Consider the following 14,249-nt stretch of genomic DNA (forward strand, 5'->3'; position numbering starts at 1 on the left):
ACAGCTGAGGAACCTGGCCTTGCTCCCGCCATGACTTTCCTCCTGGAAGCTTTAACATGTTTTGGGGAAACTATCTCTGCATAAAAGTTGAAAAAAAAAAAAGCTAATGCAGGAATAAATTCTAAGATTCTGAACAACTTCAAACAGAAAATGAGAGTAAGTCACTAAAATGAATCATTCACATAATTATACATGTTTTTCCCTTTTCCTCTAAGAAGGAAAAAAAAGAAAAAGCCAACTCATCTATATATACAAGCAATCCTCCCCGGCTTACACCGTAAGGACTTTTAGCCGCCTGCTTCCAGAGAGAAAGAAAAGCAGATTTATTTCACTATTACACCAATGTATTTAAATTCTTCTATTTTTTTAAGTGGCTACAGGGCAACAGGACTGGCCTGTGCCAAATAGATTCTGAAGGAAATCTACATGAAGGAAAAAAAGACAGAGGAGACCCTGGGGTGGACAGCTCCCAAGGCTGACTGGGGGCCCATGGCAGACGGTGGCCTGTCTCAGCGGGAAGGTGCACATGAGATAACAAGAACATTCGGGGACAAGGCAGTTCCCGTTTGGGTCACCTCTGTCAGGGACAATGCTTACGGTTGTGGGTTATAGCATGTCCATAAAAACGTGGTTCCCAGCCAATAACATGTTACTATGGAATAGGAATGAATCAAATACATCAAGATTTCAGGGCATCTCACAAGTGCCGGGAGTTGTCCCTGGGCTTTGTGCATCTCCAGGTGGGAGGCTGCCCACCCTCAAAGCCTGGGGGGGGATGAGGGGCTACAAAGGGCAAGCGAGTGGTGCCAGGACTAAGCCTTGTTGAGAAACAAATCAAAAAACTTGATTGAATGTTCTGCTTCAGCCCCAAAAGGGCGGAGCTTTAGGATTCTCAGAGAAGTTCCCAAATCCAAGACGTAGTCTTAGTGACCCTGTGAGTGTTTGCACAGAGGTTAAGGCACTAACTGATGGAATCCTCCCAAGAACCCTCAGTTTGAAAACACGGGGCTGGAAAAACACGGAAAAACGGAAAGGAAAGATAAGGCACTGTGCAGAAGGGAACCTACAGCGGCCCAGCCATGCGCGGCCAGGCACCTCTCAGCAGTGCAGATGTGAATCCCTGACAGCGCACAACCAGGTGGAGCGGACCCAGGCATTAGGACAGTGGCTGCCCAACGTGGTGTTGCTAAATGGACCGCAGTTCCAGCCCAAGGCAGAGAAGGCACGTTCAGCTGAGCTTGAGGGCTCTTCTGAAGAGCCAGGCTCCTCCCCACCACTGCACTGTGCTCATAGTTCCCCTTTTCTATCCAAGAGCAGTTGCAGCAAAGTGGATGCTTCTCTCTGAATCTCTTCTGCCAGCAAACCCTGTACTCACACCCAACATATCTGTTTCCTCCAGCGCTTTCACCAAGGTCCTCTCACATGTATCCATAAGCACTGGCAGAGAGGCACGTGTGCTGCACGGTGGTCCCGGCAAGGTCAGGGTAGCTTTGATGGCCACGTTTGTCCCAAGATCCAAGGTTCATTTTCAAGGTCACTTATGAACTCGCGCAGTGGCCTTCAGCTTCCCCCAAACCTCACTATAAAGAACTCTATCATCTCTCTACCCCAAGACTTGCAAACAGTTTTCAGAAATTAAACTGCCATTCTTTATACCCCCAGAGTTTATGATTTCCATCCAATGAATACCTGAAGGGCAGTGAGACCCCACAGAGACGCCCCCTAGCTAGCTAAGACACCCCGGGCACTCTTCTGGCCCAAGTGGACTGTCAGCAACTCCTCCTCAGGTGATAAAACTGTCACAATACACAATTCAACGACAGGAATTACCCTAGGGGAACAGTGATTAGGAGGGTTTGCAATTATGAACGTGCACTTGACCAGCAGGTAAAAACCAGCTCCCACTCATTCTGTGATTCTAAAGAACCTCACTATAATGGGCGTGTCTAGGCAGCTGCACACAGGAGACAGACAAACAGTCGGTGGGCACTAGGATACAGGGACAGTGCTCCCCAGTTACAACCTGCAGCGCCATTCAACAGGAAGAGCTGGGAACTGACTGAAACAACCCCACACCCCTGCATGGGGGACCAGGAACAAATGTAGCACCCCAGCATCTTCAAGGAAGATGACTAGGGAGCAGGGGCCTCGCAGACCTGAGGATCTGTGACAACAACATGCAGAGAGCTCCTGGCAACCTGGCACCCCCACCCCCACTTCAAGGCCAAGCAGACCAACCACAGGCAGCCTAGGAAGCCCCTTCTCTCCATGAACTAGACCAGGCCCACGGTGCCAGGGCCCTCAGTAAGAGGTCCACTAGGGCAGGGCCTCCCATGTGAAAGCTCTGGAATCTACTGTACAATAACAAAGTATTACAACACCTGTCATTAAGGATGAATACAATGCCATCCAACACATTTCTGAGAAGCTGGTTTTGATCTTAGGCCTGAGCCAGGATCTGCTGGAAACAAAGCACTCACACACCTTGTTTACTCTCGGGAGATAATACTTTTGCAGTTCCAAAATCTGTGATCTGGATGTGCATATCTTCATTTAACAAAATGTTTTCTGGTTTCAGGTCCCTGCAAAAAGAGATTTGTTTACATTTCAGATTAAGTATTTAAAACACTAACATCATTACATACTCTAAATTTTGCTGGAAACAAAATGAACTGATTAATACTTAAAATCTTTACAGACTAATGAACAAAAATGCAATTCTGAAGTTCACAATGAACAAGTATCAACTGCATACAATGAGAACACTCAAATCACATCAATTCATAACTGTATTCATCACTCTAATAAACTTTTTTTGATGGATAATCTATTTTTTTTCCCCTTACTGAGAAAGATTTGCCCTGAGCTAACATTCATGCCAATCCTTCTCTATTTTTTAGTATGTGGGCTGCCAGCACAGCATGGCCACTAACAGAGCGGTGTAGATCCACGCCCAGGAATCAAACCCGGGCCACTGAAGCAGAGTACGCTAAACTTAACCACTAGGCCACTGGGGCTGGCCCATAATCTATCATTTTTAACCCATAAAATAAGAGCTTTTAAACCTACCGTGGTAACCATCTCACAATATATGTAAATCAACCCATCACGCCGTACACCTCACTACTATACAGTGAGGTGTGTCGATTATTTCTCAATAAAACTGGAAAAACTGCTAAAACAGGAAATTGTATACTATGTGTATTTTACCTGCTTCAATTTGACTTCATCAGAAAGTCATGGAAAATGAGACGAGCAATAAGTACACACAAAAGCTACAAATGACTAAATAAAAGCCCCAGTCAAGATGGCTAAGAGCTACTAGTCTGGCAAAAAAAGGCATCTGACCAACTTCCTCTGATATCTAAAGGTCCAGGAGCCTCTCAGCGTCAGGTGACATGGTCCCCACACCTCCACGAAATGAAGCCGAGCTGAGCCCAGGCTGTGAGCAAAGCCCGCCAGGCCGCTCGGTACCTGTGGACGACGCCCCTGCCGTGCAAGTACTCCAGGGCAGACACCATCTCGGCCGTGTAAAATCGGGTACACGTCTCATCGAACGAACCGATTTTGCGAATGTATTTAAGTAGCTCTCCATTTTTGGCATAACTAAGGCCAAAATCTAAATATCGCATAGTTAAGGAAGAGTGCAAAAGTCGTTTTTTCAAACTGACCTTAACAGCCCAATAGGAATGGTTTTTTTGTTTTGTTTTGTTTTGCTTCTGCTTTTTCTCCCCAAATCCCCCAAGAACATAGTTGTATATTTTAGTTGTGGGTCCTTGTGGTTGTGGTATGTGGGACACTGCCTCAACATGGCTTAATGAGCGGTGCCATGTCCGCACCCAGGATCCGAACCAGCAAAACCCTGGGCTGCCGAAGCGGAGCGTGCAAACTTAACCACTCGGCCACAGGGCTGGCCCCCAATAGGAATGTTTTTAATTAATGAAAACTGAAGGTACCTGTGGCCCAAGACAGCTGCCTCTCTTCGAGTCAGACTCTGCCATGGTCAGACCCACAGCTGCTGGGTCTGGCAGGAATCCCAGGCCCCGGCTCCAGGGCCAGGCCCCAGGGTGGGTTTTTCACCAAGAACACAATGACAGAAGCCTCTCAGCCCGAATGCCCGGTCTAGATCCCTCTGCCCCCAGAAGGCACTCATGGGCTCAGTGAAGAGAAGCTGCTAGAGACAGTGGTCAGGGCCTGCCTCTTCACAGGCTTCAGCAAAGCAGGTGGAGGGGGTCTCCATCATAACACAGCCTCCAAACCTGGACCACAACACGTACACAACATTTACTGAGTACCAACTGCATTCCACGTGCTGTGCTAAGAGACAATTCATGTAAAAACTTCTCAAATGAACACTCCTTTCCAAGTATAAAGTGACAAGTTTTGTAAGAGAAATGCCATTTTATTAACTTCCCCATTCCATCTATTTACTGGGAACCCATTAGGGAGAGACTTGAGGAACAGAGTCATCTTTCTCTCCAAGAGCACTGCAGTGTCACATTTTACTTCTATTTTCTCTTTTCCAAAGAAGCGTAAAGTCTGGAACAATAAATGGGTCCCCTATAACTGCTTCTTCCTGGAAGCACCAAACATCTCCACCTATTAATGGAAATCCACAGGTACTTCATGGCTCCCTGGTAACCAGGGACACAATGACCCGAGTCTCCACCTGCCCTGAGCAGCGTCTCTGAGGGTGGGAAGGGGTGGCCTATGCTCAGGGTGGGTGTTCCTTCAGGCTTCTGTTTGACAAGGTACTGCCATCTCCTACCAAGGAAGGAGCCTGAAGCTGCAGAGCAGTGAGGACAAGCCAAGGAGGGAAGTGACCCACAATAAAAGCTGCCCAAACCTGCCCCCGCTCCAGCCCCACCGCGGCCACCCAGGCCACTCCAACTAAGACAATGTTCAATGGGAACCTGAAACAAAAAGCCAACCTTCCTTCTAGGGAATGCAAAGGGCCTCGGCCAGGCGCGCTCCCACCTCGCCCTGCTCTGCCCCCTCCACAGGGAAGGCTGGTGTCCGTGGCCTCTTTACTAGCGGCTTGCAGACTCCCACCCACCCACCCCCAAGCAGGAGCTCAGCGCTGCTCAGAATCGTCAGTGGCATATATTGTGTTGAGAGAAAGAAAAGGAAACTCTCCCAGAAGAAAAGCCCCAATATGCACCCCATCCTCCCTTTAGCATAATTACGATTCTGAGTGGGGCAGAAATCCCCAGGTCTCACTCCTGTTGGAGGAGAGTGAGCCCTCACAAGCTTCACGGATTTTGGAATTTGTGTTAAAGATCAAGAGCAAACAACAGCGTTAGACAAAGACCCAGAGTCCCCTCCACTACGTTACTCTGGCCAATCCCATCTGAAATTAGACAGCAAGCTCACTCACCTACACTGAGCTGCCTGATCCCACCACTCGTGACCCTGGGAGAAGTCAAGTGTGCGCCATCTGTCAGAGCCTTCCAACCAAGACACTGTCCCACAGGCCCTGCAGAAAGACCAGGCCCGGGCCTCCAGAAAATCTGGCAGCCTTCCACAGGCTCAAGGAGGAGCAGAGTCACACGGGTCCCAGAGACCTCGAGGAGCAAGGGGTCAAGGTGGCCTCAGAGGTGACAGAGACACAGAACAGATGTGAAGAGGCCCCTTCAATGTCCTCAGAAGGCCACTGATGCTGCCACATGAGCAGTGACAACAGAGAGGTGGGGACAGGAACGATCCTGTAACACCTAAAACAAACCAACAAGGAACCCCTCTCCCAGCCACAGGCCCTTGACTACTAGACCACTTTACTGCTCCCCTTTAAAGTGAAAGCACTGGGAAGAGTCCACTCTGTGTAGTGTCTGCACTTCCTCACCTCGCTCTCTTGAACCCTCCTCCCCAAGCCCAAACTGCCACATCAACAACTTGCAGAGGGCCCACCCACAGGTCAGGCCCAGACCCCATGTACTTGACTGGGCAGCATCTGGCTGGGCTGCCAGCACCCCCTACAGAAACCATCTGGTCCTGTGGCCCCCGGGTCTCTGTCCTCTCCACTCACTGGCAACACCCTCCAGCCTCCTTGGAGGGTTCCTTCAGCACACAAATCTCTGCTGAGGGGGTGACCCAGGCTCAGGCCTCAGACTCTCCCTGCTCAGCAGCCCCCATGGCCAGGCAGCCTGCTGACACACTCCCAATTTGCTCAACGCCCTGACTCCTCACAGGACTCTGCTGGCAGCCACCCAGCAGTCCACGTGCCCTTGAGCAGCGAGCACCAATGAATGCGTCAAATGCCAACGCAACATCCACCCCCAGCCCAGCCTCTCCCCAGTTTCTTCCAGCTCAAATACAGCAGCACTGTGCACGCAGGCTCTGAGGTCCCTCACCCAGGAGCCACCTTGTCTCCATTTTGCCTCACCCGATTCACTAACAAAAACCTTCACTGCAGCAGCAGACAGAGTCACAGAGAGTGGCTGCCCTGCTTGAGGCTCTCCTGGGTTCCCTGCCACACTCAGAAGAAAATTCAAAACTCTCGTCAGGCCTCCAAGGCTTAAAGAGCTGGCCCCTGCCAGCCTTTTTGCTCCACTCGCACATAAGTACTTCCGCACTCCTGCCCTCGTTCCGTCCAGGTCTCTGACCAATGTTGCCCCCTCAAACCACTGAGCTAAAGCAGCGGCACGCTCCAGCGCTCCCTCACCTGGCCTTACTGCTCTTAGTCCCTCAAGGTCTTTCACACAGGCATGGACCATCTGTGCATATCTAACTCCTCCCTGGAAATGTGAGCTCTGTGAGGGCAGAGCCTTCACCTTATTGACCAGCATATCCTCAGCACCTGGCATTCAACAAGGACTTCTCAATAAACAGAACAAATTCAGCTGACAGGCGAAGGAGCCAGAAAACAGTGTTAAAGGAGTAACAAGATCCAGCAAAGTTTGAATCCAGAAGAATCTGCATGTAGAGAAGAAAGAGGAGGCGGGAAGGGGAAAGTCCGAGGAGGTAGTGGGGTTCAGGTGGGAGGGGGAAGCCAAGCCCTCAGACACTGGAGCAGCTTTGAGGGTGGTGGGGTGAGGGAAAGGGTTCCAGAGACCTGAAGGCAGGAGGAAAAGAACAAATGCAAAGACTGAGGTTTAAACCTGAACAAGCTCTGAACCAACTTGATGTGACAGCAAGACCTCGCTCAGTTGAATAGAAGCCAAGAACATCTGCTGGGATCAGGGACAGAGTCACTGGGCACACTGGGGTGGAGGAAGTCCTGGTTTCAAAGAACAAGTGCAGGAAAGGAGCCAGTGAGTAAGGAGAAGCTGGCCCACCTGGCTGTGTGCTGGACATGCCCAGAGACAAGCTAGACGACACAGAGTGTGACCCTCTCTGACTGCTATGCTGCCCTGCCTCCCTGATCCCTAAGCAAAAGTAAAAGAGCAAAAACTCAGTGCCCCAGGGTTAGAGAAGAAGTCAGGGAGTGTGAGATGCCGTCAAATAAAGCAAAGAGTCAGTGGGGTGTAATGTCTGCTGGAGGAGCATCTGGAGAAGTAGTATGCACAGCCATGGAGAGCCAGGGGCACTGGGCAATCAGAGATCCATGGGCAGAGAGCAGACTCTCGGGTAGTACCATTGACAGGGGAGGCAGGGAGGCCGGAGGGCTGCGGGAAGTGCCTGCCACTGGGAGGACAGCGTCTTGGGTACAGGGAGAAAGGGTTTTGGTTCCTGTGGGTCACTCCCTGGACTTCTCACCTGGGATTGAGCCGGGTAAAGATGTCCCTTCCAACAAAACCCCATAGCCCTGGGCCAAAGAAGGCAAAGAGGTGCCAGCCTTCCAGGTGCCCCTAATGCCCAAGGTCATTCTTCTTTTCTCTCACTTCCCTGCTTTGAGCACAGGACTTGACACCTGGTAGATATGCCAAGGACACTGGTTAGAGGAATGAGGGAATACCTTTGAACAGATGTCTAGCAACTGTGAGGTTAAAATAATAATCCTTTAGATACAATGCTTATCAATAAAAAAATCCTCAAAAATGTTTGTGCCAATCTCTCTAGAAGTGACTGTCATACTTCAGTGAATGTCAGCAATCCCAGAGGCTCCCAAAGCAAAGTGATGTGAATTCCTTTGTATTCAGAATCTGCCACCCTTTTCCTTTCCAGGGAAGGGGCTACTTGTGAAACCAAACAATGGGGTCATGATTCCAAAACGATACAGGCTCACTGGTGTGATTCAGAAGGCTTGACTGGTCAAAGGATACACAGCTTTTCATCATCCTGAAACGTGAAGTAAAGTTTAACAAAGAAGGGGTGATCCAGGCGCGACATCACGTCTCTCTCTCTGGTTACATACGGGACCTTGTTCTCTTTGATAATGTGACGTTTCTCTAGAATTTTAACTTAAGGTAAAAGAGAAGTGAGTTACTACAATTGGAAACGGTAAGAAAATACTAAAGATACTACTCATAAAGGTAACTGATACAAATTAAAGTTTTTCACAAAACACACCCACTGGCTTCATGGTCTCTAAGACCAACAGCGTCCTATCCCCTGAAATCAGCACAGAAACCTCCAGGGGTCCCTGCGCCCCAGACACAGAGCTCACAGGAGTTAGTACTTACTAGCATATTCTCTTGAGGTTGCCAGTTCTCGGGCCAGGACAACCTAGTTGGGAAGAAAAGGGGGAAAGAGAAGAGAAAAAATACCCAGTGTAATCAGGGCATTGAGTCTCACATCATCCTACAACCAACCACACAGGCTACTCCACCCCCACTGTGCAATAACATTTAAATATTTGAAATTACATTTAAATTTTTTTTTAAAGATTTTACTTTTCCTTTTTTTCTCCCAAAGCCCCCCGGTACATAGTTGTGTATTTTTTTTAGTTGTAGGTCCTTCCAGTTGTGGCATGTGGGACACCGCCTCAGTGTGGCTTGATGAGCAGTGCCATGTCCACGCCCAGGATTCGAACAGACGAAACACTGGGCCGCCTGCAGCGGAGCGCGTGAACTTAACCTCTTGGCCACTGGGCCGGCCCCCTACATTTAAATATTTTTGGTCCTGTGCTAACAAATATAGCTGAATGTCAACGACCAAGTTAATGTGTTCTAATGGTTAACAGCAAACACATATATCTCTCGACCGTCTTTAGAAGGCTCTTATTAGCTGCCAAGAATCCCCATGGTGCAGTGAAATGTACATTCAGGAACATCTCAGACTAGCATAACCCTCACAACAGTAGTAACAAGCAGCAAATAATACCTCCACAAGCAGCAGCAACTAATAACTCCACAAGCAGGTACTGAGAACTTTAAGGGGCCGGCCCCATGGCCGAGTGGTTAAGTTCACGCACTCTGCTCCGGCGGCCCAGGGTTTCGCCGGTTTGAATCCTGGGCTCAGACACAGCACTGCTCATCAAGCCATGGTGAGGGGGCATCCCACATGCCACAACTAGAAGGACCCACAACTAAAAATACACAACTATGTACCCGGGGGGCTTTGGGAGAAAAAAGGAAAAATAAAAATAAGTAAATAAATAAAAAATAACTTTAAGAATATGTCTTCAGTATATGTTCATTCCAAAAAGCCATCCTGAATTTGGGCTTTTTCCAATAATTTTTACCATACTTGATGCCATCTCAGATACCGTGCTATCAAGGGCACAGGAAACTAAATGTCACTGGGCCTGGGAAGAGTGCCTCCCTCACAGGACGCAGTCACACTCCCAGCTCAACCTTCTCTGTTGCATCCCCGAGTCTTGTACTGAAACTCCACTTTGGGGACAGAGCGCCAAAGGGGCATCACACAATGTGGAAAAGACCTTTCTACACAAGCAAACCCAGGGCACACCCTGAGCACCAATTTCCAAATGGCTGATGAACCCAGTTTGGCAGTTGGGGCGGCCCCACCACTGCCAGCTGGTGTAAATGCCTCTCTTAAGACACCTGCAGCGGGATGGCCTTAGGCCCAGAGAGCAGATGAAACCTGCCCAACTCCAGGGAAATCCCTAGACCTGCTGGGAAGACCTAAGGAGGCCACAGGCCGGATTCATCCGGCCCCTGGTTATGAGTTACATCCCGTTACAGAATTCTTCACCAGACTCATCAGAAGTGATCCTGGAAGAGCACAGTGTGAAACAGCCTGCAGTTACTAAGAACAAGGTCAGATTAGAGGCACTCAAGTGGAAAGATCCTTCTGGAGGAACGTAACTGTGTGCACTGTTCTCAGGCGCTGGGGAGTATGGGGGAGGGACTTCCCTTCTCTGGGTTATGTACTTATGCAATGTTCAATTCTTCACAAGAGCATGTACTAGCTACATAAGCAGAAAAAAGAAAAAGTTGTTAGAAAGTACTAATATTTAATGGAACCCTTTCTGAAGGAGACATTTACGTAATCTTTCTGTTGCGTGAATTGAGAATCTCACATGGAAGTTTCCTTATGGGGGCAGGGCAGGGAGTGTCCCTCTTCCAGAGAACAAGGCATGACACATCCCTCCACGTCACCCAGGGCCGACAGCAGGGCTGATCTGGATGTCTCGATCATCTGCAGGCTGCTGGACAGCAGGAGGCTGACCCTCCCTGCACTTCAGCGCCAGGCTCTGCCAAGCGAAGATCCTGCCCAGCCTGCGAGCTGCCGCTTGTCCACCAGCCCTGCCCGGGAAATCTAATTTTAAGTGGTCTCTATTTCAGGAGGCTGAAAAAGACCTGACGGCACACATCATTTGAGACTCAGGACTGCAGGACTCCAAATGGCACCTGAGAGGAGCCTCCAGCTTTCCCAGGCACCTCCCTGGGACAGGGGTTCAAAAGGCACAGGGATGACAAGAATTACTGCTTTCTTGGGGCCTTTCAACATCACGAGTATGTCACCCAGAATGGATGGTGCCTAGTTTTACCCACTGTGGAAACCCAGGGACAGGGGGAATTTCACAAATAAGTCCTCACTTTCCAGTCCAGATAAATGTCCAATGACGTAAAGCTGAGACAAGCAGAGAACTCTTCTTTTACTGGACTGTAGTAAGTAACTGTGCAAAATACCCAAGGAAGGTTCTTTTCAAAACAGTTTCTTTCTGAAAGGGTGTGTGAGTACCAGACCTACTGGGGACTATCCTCACAGTTGAAGGTTTTTATCACGAGGGCACAAAGCTTTCATAATTTAAACAAAAACTGCCAAAAAAAAATCTAAAAAAAAAATGTAAGGAGAGCAAAAGTTAACATGAATTTTAAAATGATGTTGGGAACACGGGTGAGCTCTATATTTCATGTTATTCTTTGTATTTTCAAATATTTCATAAATGTAAAAAGAGAAAAGGAAAACAAATTTCACACAAGGTTTCTTCACAAAGGCCAGGCAAGAAAGACTTATTATTCAGGACACCTGCGGAATGAGGAGCCTGCAGGGCCACCCCGGGCATCCACAGCGCACGCTGGGCCCACCTCAGAGGCCACAGCACAGGGATCTGCCTCTTCACAGAGGCGCAGATTCAAACTGCGCTCCCTGGCTGGGGCAGGTGCTCGGGCCTCCCCGTGAGCCCATGGCAAGCTCCTGGCCCTGCCACAGCCAGGAGGCTTTAACCTCAGCTAAGAGCTGCTTTGAACTTCATTTATTTGCTTTAAGAGGAAAAATACTACAAAACAAGTGAGACTTACGTAGCAAAAAGAGTTGTCCAGTGTGTGATTTGACAGTGCTGTGATATTTCTGTTTATGAAGCTGAGGTCACAAGAATCTAGGGGCTTGGGTCTTGGGCTGCAAATCCAGCAAATATCAAGGGTGTACTGTTTTGTATATATTTTTTTTAAGTAACAGAGAAATAATAAAGGTCGTTAAATGTTTCCGAAAACCTCTGAAGAGACACTAATACTGATACTAACTTTCTTTTTTTGAGGAAGACTAGCCCTGAGCTAACATCTGCTGCCAATCCTCCTCTTTTTGCTGAGGAAGACTGGCCCTGAGCTAACATCCTTGCCCATCATCCGTGCTCATCTTCCTCTACTTTATATGCGGGACACCTGCCACAGCATGGCTCACCAAGCAGTGCCATGTCCGCACCCAGGATCAGAACCAGCCAACCCCAGGCCGTGAAGTGGAATGTGCAAACTTAACCGCTGCACCACCAGGCCGGCCCTGATACTAACTTTCAATCCAAGGAACAGAAAAGCTTCCCAGGGCCTTACCAATGGGACACAAGGACATGCAATGTAACTTGTTGATACCTGGTTAGAATAAAAATTAACTGAATTTTTTTTTTTTTTGGTGAGGAAGATTAGCTCTGAGCTAACATCTGTTGCCAATCTTCCTCTTTTTGCTTGAAGAAGATTGTCACTGAGCTAACATCTGTGCCAATCTTCCTCCATTTTACGTGGGATGCTGTCACAGCATGGCCTGACGAGGAGCGCCAAGTCCACACCTGGGATCTGAACCTGCAAACCCTGGGCCACCAAAGCGGAGCACATGAACTTAACCACTACGCCACCGTGCCAGCCCCTAAATTTTTTTTTAAGTAAAAAATAAGATCAAGAGATGCCTTTTAAAGCTTTCATCTACAAAATCATGGCTTAGATATTTTAGCCATGTGACCTGCTTGGTAGTAGCCAGCCCCAAGTCACCCTCACAACAGGAGAGGAACTGCCAAGAATCCTGAGACCTTCCTACAGGGAAGAACACCACCCTGGTATCTGGGTCTCCCAGCTCCAAGCCACCAAGGAAGGTCAGCCTTCCGAGGGAAAACATACTCATTCGACAAAGAGTAGCCTGTACTCACTGTTGAAAAAGAGCCTTCACCAAGAATTTTCCCGAATTTGAAGTCTTCAGGCCGTTTCTTCCGAGGCTGTGGTGGTGGCTGTGCAGCATGTTGCAAGGAGTTGGCACTCGGCCTGGACTCAGCTGTGGTGCTGTCCATGGTGGGGCCCTGCCTGGTACCACCGCCAGGAACGCCAGGGGCCGTGCCGGATTCAGTCTGGGTCCTCACCATTGATGGGGATGGGCAGGAACATAACACCACGCTGGACTGAATAGGAACGGTATCATACTAGTGGACACAGAGAAAAAAGAGGTAAGACTCAAAGCAGATTTCCCCAAATGCATGAACTGAAGTGTTGACATTGTTGAAACACAAACATCAAGTATAGGGCATGCCATCTGACACTCTGCCACGTGGTTCAGGCCACTGCTCTCCTCTCCCAAGTCCCTTCCCTGCTCACATCCCAGCCCGGCCTGTCCTGCATGCCCACCAACCCAACGCAGCACCTATCTGCCCTCGCTTTCCTCCCTCAGCACTGCATGAAGTCTCCAACCCACCCCCATGATTGGCCAGTTGGCCTTCCCATCACTGCCCCGCCTAAATGTCATCCACAGCCAATCCGATCCAAACCCTGTGACCAAAGTATCTCCCATCCCAGACCCCCTCGCCCTGCTCGCACACCCTGATTAAGGCTGGACACACGGAAGGCATTCAATTATGGCACCCCAACTACAGAGAATTCTAATGGAAAGAAGAGTCCAAGAATTGCCAACTACACATAAAAGTTATAGCTGATAAAAAATAAGCTTCTCGAAAAGACTACAGTGGAATAATTGGTTAACAATTTGGAAGATAACTGGTTTAGAGTCAAACTGCTCACTACACACCAAAGTTACCTCTAAGCCAATTAAAGCATTACATGCTTTTTTTTTTTTTAAAGATTTTATTTTTTTTTTCCTTTTTCTCCCCAAAGCCCCCCAGTACATAGTTGTATATTCTTCGTTGTGGGTCCTTCTAGTTGTGGCATGTGGGATGCTGCCTCAGCGTGGCCTGATGAGCAGTGCCATGTCCGCGCCCAGGATTCGAACCAACGAAACACTGGGCCGCCTGCAGCGGAGCGCACGAACTTAACCACTCGGCCACGGGGCCAGCCCCTACATGCTTTTTTTTATTTAAATAAATTCACAAATTTAACAAATTTTAGAAATTATAAAATGTGATCCCTATTAAAATCCCAGGGGGCTTCTTCAAAGAAACTGACAAGCTGATCCTGAAATTCAAGAGATCCAGAACAGCCAAAACAATCTCAAAAAAGAACAAAGTTGGAGGACTCACACTTCTAGATTTCAAAACTTATACTACAAAGCTACAGTAATCAAGACAGTGTGCCACTGGCATAAGGAGAGACACATAAATGAATGAAAGAGTCCAGAAATAAACCCATACATCTATGGCCAATTGATTTTTGACAAGTGTGCCAAGACTCTTCAATGGGAAAGAACAGTCTTTTCAACAAATGGTGCTGGGACTAGATACCCACATGCAAAAGGATGAAGTTGGATGCCTTTCC

At 48.5% G+C, this 14,249-nt stretch overlaps 1 protein-coding gene across 11 annotated transcripts in view; it reads right to left on the minus strand.

Annotated features, from left to right (window-relative positions):
* Window positions 1-14,249, minus strand: part of PDPK1 (3-phosphoinositide dependent protein kinase 1) — a 74,253-nt gene that overhangs the window by 34,660 nt on the left and 25,344 nt on the right. For all 11 annotated transcript variants that reach the window (XM_044747284.2, XM_070485167.1, XM_044747285.2 and 8 more), the window contains 5 exons: window positions 12,701-12,967; window positions 8,562-8,604; window positions 8,202-8,339; window positions 3,475-3,619; window positions 2,485-2,582 (listed from right to left, as the gene is read on the minus strand). In XM_044747284.2, the coding sequence (XP_044603219.1) occupies window positions 2,485-2,582; window positions 3,475-3,619; window positions 8,202-8,339; window positions 8,562-8,604; window positions 12,701-12,967 (691 nt within the window). The remainder of the gene's footprint in view (window positions 1-2,484; window positions 2,583-3,474; window positions 3,620-8,201; window positions 8,340-8,561; window positions 8,605-12,700; window positions 12,968-14,249) is intronic.

The sequence above is a fragment of the Equus asinus genome, chromosome 14, assembly GCF_041296235.1.
Source record: "Equus asinus isolate D_3611 breed Donkey chromosome 14, EquAss-T2T_v2, whole genome shotgun sequence".
Classification (NCBI taxonomy): Eukaryota; Metazoa; Chordata; class Mammalia; order Perissodactyla; family Equidae; genus Equus; species Equus asinus.